Source organism: Mus pahari, chromosome 14 (genome assembly GCF_900095145.1).
Source record: "Mus pahari chromosome 14, PAHARI_EIJ_v1.1, whole genome shotgun sequence".
NCBI classification, from domain to species: Eukaryota; Metazoa; Chordata; class Mammalia; order Rodentia; family Muridae; genus Mus; species Mus pahari.
Genome location: NC_034603.1, coordinates 45,960,438 through 45,968,839, shown reverse-complemented (window position 1 = coordinate 45,968,839; position 8,402 = coordinate 45,960,438). Strand labels below are relative to the sequence as shown.

At 44.7% G+C, this 8,402-nt stretch overlaps 1 protein-coding gene across 1 annotated transcript in view; it reads left to right on the top strand.

Moving 5' to 3' along the window:
- Positions 1 to 8,402, top strand: part of Supt6h (SPT6 homolog, histone chaperone and transcription elongation factor) — a 36,553-nt gene that overhangs the window by 4,618 nt on the left and 23,533 nt on the right. The window contains exons 2-7 of the mRNA XM_029546126.1: positions 5,462 to 5,608; positions 6,340 to 6,484; positions 6,586 to 6,662; positions 6,954 to 7,146; positions 7,308 to 7,392; positions 7,945 to 8,230. Of these exons, the coding sequence (XP_029401986.1) occupies positions 5,492 to 5,608; positions 6,340 to 6,484; positions 6,586 to 6,662; positions 6,954 to 7,146; positions 7,308 to 7,392; positions 7,945 to 8,230 (903 nt within the window). The 5' untranslated portion in view covers positions 5,462 to 5,491. The remainder of the gene's footprint in view (positions 1 to 5,461; positions 5,609 to 6,339; positions 6,485 to 6,585; positions 6,663 to 6,953; positions 7,147 to 7,307; positions 7,393 to 7,944; positions 8,231 to 8,402) is intronic.

Genomic DNA, 8,402 nt, shown 5'->3' with positions numbered 1-8,402 from the left:
AAAAAAAAAAAAAAAAAAATTTTTTTTAAATGGGCTGGGCAGCAGTGACACAGCCTGGTCTACACAGTGAGTTCCAGGATAGCCAGGGCTACACAGAGAAACCCTATATTGGGAAAAAAAATTAAAAATTTAAGTTTTTGCTCATGTTGCCTTTATCCAGGCCCCCCCCCCTTTTTTTTTTTAGTAGAAAAATTTATTAGGGAGGATTAAGCACCCCAAAGGTGGGAAGGTACTCAAGCATCCTCTTCTGAAGAAGTCTAAGGCTTCTTGTCAGTGTGTTCTACTCATCACTAATTACTGGATGGAATACAAGTGTCCTGTCTACCACTGAGATATACTGTACCCTTGGACGTGTTTTACCATAATGTAATTTGTAAAAGTTAGGAACTCTACCAGGGAGGAAGCATGGTGCATTCAGTTTACGCACCAAGGCAGAGCATGGCTCTAAAGCGCACAAGCACAGTCTAAATAGTCCTTGAAGCTTCAAAACAAAAGGAGTTAACAGACTAGATCTCTCTTCAACCTGGTCTCCTCTTAATTGCCTCCTACAAGTTCTTGTTGGAAAGGAGGGACTGTTGAGGCCTCCCCTGTGGCAGTCTGATCCCCAGCTCTAGTGCTCTTTCAGAGAATGTCATGGTAACCAGCACCCTCTCCCTCAGAGCCACAACTTACACTGCAGCCAGCTTCTGCCTGGAGAAACCTCCCTCTTCTTCAAGGCCTATTCCAGATGCAGATTTAACACGCAAGTCTTTAATTTGAAACATGTGAGTACTAAATGCAGAGATCAAAACAAGAATCAGCTCATCCTATATGCCTCCTATTACTGATGATAGCACACACACGCGGTGCTTTATTGACTCTGGAATTGCTGCTGCTTGGCATCTGCAGCCTGCAGTGCTGATGCAGCACTCCACGAATCTAGCTGTGGATGATGGGAAGTCATGATTGCTGCTGGAACTCCTCTCTTAACTGGAAGCCTTAGCATTGAGCTGGCTTGGAAGCATTCCACAGGGATAGCACAGTGCGTGCTTTATCTCTAATGTAGGCTGAGAGCTAGGAGGGAAGGGATTCAGCTGTCCTCTCAAACTGCATGCAGCCTAGAACACCAGCTGCCTTCCCCCCACCCCCCAAAAAGCCTTTGTTTTCTCAGGTAGTTTGTCTATTTCTCTCTATTAAATAGACTAGGGACATCTAATCTATAGGGGTAGGTTATTGACCCGTTAAAAGATGGAATTCATGGTATAGTGATCTAATTAAAGCAAATTGTGTATTGAGACTGTTCTATCCAAATCTATTTTTAATGTCTCAGTTTAGGGCTTAGGAGGAGCAGTGTTCAAATTAAAATTAGCAGGCATGGTGGCTCATAATCACAGCACTCAGGGGACAGGTTGGAAGATTGCTCTGAGTCCTACAGAGTGAAGCTTCAGGTTACACAGCCCAGAGTGGAAAACCCTGCCTTAAAAACACCAAATACAGCGATGGGGTTCTCACTCTCCGCCCTTCCTCTTCTCTTTCTTTCTTTCTTCATTTTCTTTTCTTTTTCTTTTTTTTCTTATTTTTTTTTTTTTTTTTGAGTTGTGGTCTCACTGTACAGTCCTGGAACTCTGTAAATAAACAGGGCTGGCCTCCATGAGCTACCACATCCAGCCTAGAACTTCAGATTGAATTGGCAGAATTTTTAAGACACTCATGTGACATTACTCAAGCTCAATGACCTTAAGGATAAAGATCTTAGGAAACAAAAGCAGGGGGGACATGTCACAGCTCTGCTCAACTCTTACATAGTCATCAAGCTTTTCAGGACCAATTTATAACCTTAAAAATTATTCAAGGGATAAGGTAGTGGGTTTTTTTGCTGGGGGTTGGTGGTGGCGCACGCGTTTAATTCTAGCACTCAGGAAACAGAGGCAGGCTGATCCCTGTGAGTCTGAGGCCAGTCTGGTCTACAGAACAAATTCTGGGACATCTAGAACTACAAAGAGAAACCCTATCTGGAAAAACAAACAAAAATTATTCCAGGGACTAAAGAGATGGTTCAAGTGGTTAAGAGCATGTGTTGCTCTTGCTCTTGCAGAGGTCCCTGGTTCAATTCCAAGCACCCACAATGGTGCCTCCCAGGGATCCCTAAGTTCAGTTCTAGGGCATCTGATGCCCTCTTCTGGCAGCCTCAGGTACTGCATGCACATGGTACACATAAACATAGGCAAAACATTCATACATTAAAAATAAAATGAGCCGGGCTTGGTGGCGCATGCCTTTAATCCCAGCACTCGGGAGGCAGAGGCAGGTGGATTTCTAAGTTCAAGGCCAGCCTGGTCTACAAAGTGAGTTCCAGGACAGCCAGGACTACACAGAGAAACCTTGCCTCGAAAAACCAAAAAAAAAAAAAGAATTCTCTGTCTCAGCCGGGCATGGTGGCGCATGCCTTTAATCCCAGCACTCGGGAGGCAGAGGCAGGTGGATTTCTAAGTTCAAGGCCAGCCTGGTCTACAAAGTGAGTTCCAGGACAGCCAGGGCTATACAGANAAACCCTGTCTCGGGAAAAAAAAAAAAAAAAGAATCTTTGTTTTTGACATTGTAATGTCTACCTATAAAATACAGCTGGAGTCTCATAACTTTTTCTGCAATAAGCCTGTCAAGTGTTGTACGACCTGGAAAGTACTACAATACAAGAGAGGTGATCTCTGGACCACACTTTGAGAATTACTGATACAATGTGACCAACACATTGAATCTGACAGGTGTTACTAACCGTCACTGTGTCACTTTGAACAGAGACTTCACCTCTGAGTGTATTTCTTCCCTTTTTGATTTTTATTTTCTTCTGCACTAAATGACAGAGAAACATTAATGTTTTATAGCTTACAGGACAAGTAATAGGCTACTATATGCTAAGTGTCTAGTATTTGATAGATGAGCAGTAAACAGTATTTTAAGTTATAGTACCAAGGAGTGGGGCTGATGAGATGGTTCAGTGGGTATAGGCACTTACTGCACAAGCCTGGTAACCTGAACTGATTTCTGAAACCCATGTCAAGGTGGAAGAGAACTGACTATACACACATACAAATAATATACATACACGCAACCCCACACATACTCACATACAGCATATACACACATATACAAACTACACAGTACATATACACGCACACCTAGCGCACACACCACCCCAAATACATGCACACCCCACACACATACCTCTTCCCAACACATACACAGTACATATCACACACACACACATACACATTTTAAGTACCAAGGGGAGACCTATATTGGTTTTGGGTAGGTTTTGTGTATATTGGTGTTTGGTTGGTTTGTTTTCCATTTCTCTCCTGGCGACTGCTCTATATATTTCTTTCTTTTTTTCTTTTCTTTTCTTTTCTTTTCTTTTCTTTTCTTTTCTTTCTTTCTTTTTGGTTTTTCGAGACAGGGTTTCTCTGTATAGCCCTGGCTGTCCTGGAACTCACTTTGTAGACCAGGCTGGCCTCGAACTCAGAAATCCACCTGCCTCTGCCTCCCGAGTGCTGGGATTAAAGGCGTGTGCCACCATGCCCGGCTTAAGATTTATTTTTATTTATATGAGTACACTGTAGCTGTCTTCAGACACACCAGAAGAGTGCATCAGATCATTACAGATGGTTGTGAGCCACCTTGTGGTTGCTAGGAATTGAACTCAGGACCTCTGGAAGAGCATATATAAGGGCCCAGCCCACTGTGGCAGTACCAAGTGGTCTAGAACCATATCAGAGAGCTGATGTAAGCAAGCTTGCTAGAAGCAGCATCCTTCATGGTGCCTGCTGTGTCTTGTCTGTGAATGAGTTTCTTGAAGTGAGTCAGAGGTGGTGCTATGTAGACTAGCAAGCCTGCCTTCAATTCCTGCCTTCACTGCCCCCGGGGGTAGACGTGACCTGGAGTTATAAGGTGAATCAACTCTTCCCTCTTCTTGATTGCTATTGGCAGCGTTTTATGACTGCAACAGAAGTGAAACTAGGAGGGAAATGATACTAATGGCTTCCTCGTGGTTCTGAAGAGGTTCTTTTTCAGCCGAATTCTCCAAACCAGCAAGCGGTCCTACAAACAGCCACAGTTTACATAGTGTGGCTAAATCCATTGAAAAGGGGTTTTCCTTTTTTAAAATAATTTTATTATTTTTAATTTATGTATGTGGATGTTTTCTGTATATGTCTGTGTACCAGGTATGTGCCTGGAAGAGAATATTGGATCTCCTGGAGCTGGAGTCACAGTTGGTTCTGAGAAACCATGTAGGTGTTGGGAATCAAACCTGAGTCCTCTGGAAAGAACAGCAGAACAGCTAGTGCTCTTAACACAGCTGTCCCTCTGGTCTCCCTGTCCTTCCCTTTGTTGGGGACAAGGTCTTGTGTATTCCTGGCAGACTGGAACTCTAGACCAGACTGGCCTCAGATTCTCAGAGATCCGCTTCTGCCTTCTGAGTCCTGGGGTTAAACTCTAGGGTTCCATGCATGATGACTCTGAGTTTGACTCTGCTAGAGTATGTGTGAAAACACACGTGAGCTGGCAGCTCCTGTTTCCAGTCCTCCTGTGAAGAAGGCTTATAACCCCATTCTCCCATCAGAGCCTCGCCTATGTGGGCATCTCTGTGCTAGGTGCTTTCTTCATCTCCCCAATCCTGCCTGGAAATTTTGAAGTAAAACACTTAGGCTAAGAGAAATAATAAAGCCAGATGTGGTGGTTACTTCCTGTAATCCCACCACTGGACAGGCAGAAACAGAATTGCTATGAATTCAAGGCCAGCCTGGGCTACAGAGTGAGATCCTTTCTCACTAAGAACAGTGAGGAGACAAATGATACTGATGAAAGTGTTAAATGCCATCCTTTAAAAATACAAGAGGAGGGGATGGAGAGATGGTTCAGCGGTTAAGAGCACTGGCTGTTCCTCCAGAGGTCATGAGTTCAATTCCCAGCAACCACATGGTGGCTCACAACCAACTGTAATTGGATCTGATGCCAATTATACAGAAAGTAAATAAATCTTAAAATAATAATAATAATAATAATAATACAAGAGCAACAACACTAGGAGCAATGGGAAGTGGCAGATGTGGAGCCATCTGATTGTTTCCTGGTTCTGGACCTCTTGCATGCTAGGTGAGCCCCCATTGAGCCACACTTCCAGGGTGAACCTCCTCATTCTTACTAAGGAGTAAGATGGAATAGGCAAAGCTGTGGTATATAGCTACAAGGATTTTGTGGGAAGATTTAAGAGTCCTCTTTAAAACCATGTGTCTTTGTTATGAGACAGGGTCTTACTATATAGCTCTGGCTTTCCTGAAATTCATTCTTTAGACCAGGCTGGCCTTGAACTCACAAAGATCCACTTGGCCTCTGCCTCCCGAGTGCTGGGATTAAAGGTGTATGTCACTAACACCTGGCTCATGTGTCTTATTTTTTGCCTCTCCCCCTTCCTTTCCTTCTGTAGTCTTGAAGGAGGCTGTGAGAAGCAGCAACAATGTCTGATTTTGTGGAAAGTGAGGCCGAAGAGTCAGAAGAAGAATACAATCACGAAGGCGAGGTGGTACCTAGAGTCACCAAGAAGTTTGTGGAAGAGGAGGATGATGGTGAGGAGGCCCCGGCCTCAAGCTTCTCCCCACTATTCCTAAGCTTTGGATAGTTGGATTCTTGCTGATGAAAGGCTCAGGCTGAGCACAGGAGTTCTCACACATGAGGTACCAGCTTGAGAACATTCAGTCATTCTTAGAAACACATAGTGCATCACGCTGCTGTATCCCAGACACAGTACTTAGAAAACTAGGAAAACAAAATAAGATGGAGCTGTTGTGTGTGCTGGTGTGAGTTTACATGAATCTCTGGGCAGACAGTGGTTTGATAAATAAATCTGTAGGTAGTGCTGCCCCCTCTTAACCCTGTGAATGTTTATGTACCCCGTTTTGTAACCTTTAGGTTCATCAACAGAGTGGAATTGTATAATAACATTAAAGGGGAAGGGGGTGTAATTTTCAGCCAAAGGATATAAGAAGGAGTGCAGGTGCTGAGCCTGTGCTGTGCTTGGAGTGAAATGGGTGACCAGCAGGTGGAAAGTCTCTAGTAACGCCTTGAGGAGGCCGAGTGATTGGGAAGATCCTCTTTCTTAAAGATAGATGATGAAGGGGGAAAGACACCTTCCTTTGCAGGTGCTGCTGCTCCTAGTCCTGCATTACGCTGTTAACGTGAGGCAGGAATTAGCATGCCATCTAGTCAGTGGGTGCAGGGCAGGGGATAATTAAGTATGTGGGTAGCCTGCACACTCACCCCCTCTTCCTAATCTCCATGCCTCAAATACTCATGATTTCAGATGAGGAGGAAGAGGAGAATCTAGATGATCAAGACGAGCGAGGCAACCTGAAAGACTTTATCAATGATGATGAAGAGGAAGGAGAGGAAGATGAGGGCAGTGACTCTGGGGACTCAGAAGACGATGTTGGCCACAATAAGAGAAAACGCCGTGGGTCCCCTCCCCTTGTCAGGGGGGGGGGGGAGCGGGCGGGTGGGAGTTGCAGTGAAGAAGAGCCTTGTCTCATCGTGGGCACACTTTGTTGTCTTTAGCATCTTTTGATGACCGCCTGGAAGATGATGATTTTGACCTCATTGAGGAGAATTTGGGTGTTAAAGTCAAACGAGGAGTAAGTGCTTTCTTTACCCCTTTTCCTGAGTAGTCTGGGGTTACCAGGGAAAAGAAGGATGACTAGTAACATCATGCTTTGGGGCCCAGATCTAAAGCATGTGAGGAAAAGATGTGCCAGTTTGCAGGGTGGGCCTTGAAGCAGGATAAACATGACTCACTGTGCTCTTTCCCATCTCACTTGATAAATGTAATTGTGGTAGGAATATAGAACTGAGCCTGGACAGCAGACATCCTTACATTAGACATACACAAACCCCATCCTAAAGAGGCACATTTTACTCAATACTAGCAAAAATACCGACGTGTCAAAAAAATGTCTGATGATGATGAAGATGATGAAGAGGAATATGGCAAAGAGGAACACGAGAAGGAGGCCATTGCCGGCGAAATCTTCCAAGATGAAGAAGGGGAAGAAGGCCAGGAGGCTGTAGAGGCCCCCATGGCCCCTCCAGACGAAGAGGAGGAAGATGATGAAGAGTCAGGTAGGTGGCAATTGTTGGACAGGGAAGCCAACATTGGGTGGGTGTTGAGATTTCCTGGTCTTTAACAGAGGAGGTCCTTTTAAGTGCCTCCCTAATTTTCTCCTCAGCAGGAACCAGGTTTATCCACTGACTGAGCACTAACCTGTTTCTTGTTCACCCAGATATTGACGATTTCATTGTGGATGATGATGGACAGCCTCTGAAAAAACCCAAATGGCGAAAAAAGCTCCCTGGATATACAGATGCGTAAGTGCACCCTGTTGCCATGTGATGATAAGGACATTGTATGGGCATGTACCAAAATTAGAATATCCCTAACTCCGATCTGTTCTGTTCTGTGCCTCAAGTCACTACTGCTAGGCAGTGATCCAACTCCTTCTCCAGTCTGAGCACTCTCATGTGTAGGTCCTCAAACAATTAGAATAGAGTTCCACCTGAGCATGAGGGCAGCATCCCTCTGCTGCCCATTGTACTCATTTATAGATAGCCTGATAACCTGCGTTAGTACTTGAAAGTTTGAGGGGGTTATGCTAAGGGAAATGTGCTAGTGTCTTGGCAGAAGATGTTCACCAAGCAGAGAAAGGACCCGAGTATCTGTGATGTTGGTTCCTGTCTCTGGCAGGTGTCAAAAATAGGCTTTTTATCTTCTGATAATAGTTTGCCTCGAAACCTCCAGCCACCTGTTTATTCCATACTGAGTGTGGTTTTCCATCTGGCTTTCTCTTTGCAAAGTTTCTGGGCAAGGACTGCATCTGTCCTCTTTCCCCTGAGCTCCCTGCCTCTTACTCTCACATACAGAGCCCTGCAGGAAGCCCAGGAGATCTTCGGTGTGGACTTTGACTATGATGAATTTGAGAAATACAATGAATACGATGAAGAACTGGAAGAAGACTATGAGTACGAGGATGACGAGACTGAAGGTGAGATCCGAGTACGCCCCAAGAAGACCACCAAGAAACGTGTGAGTCGCAGGAGCATCTTTGAGATGTATGAGCCTAGTGAGCTGGAGAGCAGCCACCTCACAGACCAGGACAATGAAATCCGAGCCACTGACTTGCCTGAGAGGTTCCAGGTAAGAAACCACAACTAGGGCCTCATAGGTGGGTAAGGGTACTACTGTTGAGTGAGATCCTTGGTCCTCTCTGTGCCTTTTATTTTGAAACACTCTAACTTAGGCTGGCCTCCAACTGACTCTGTAGCCCAAGCAAGTCTTAAACGTGGGGTCCTCCTTTATCCGAATTTTTTTTTTTTTTTTT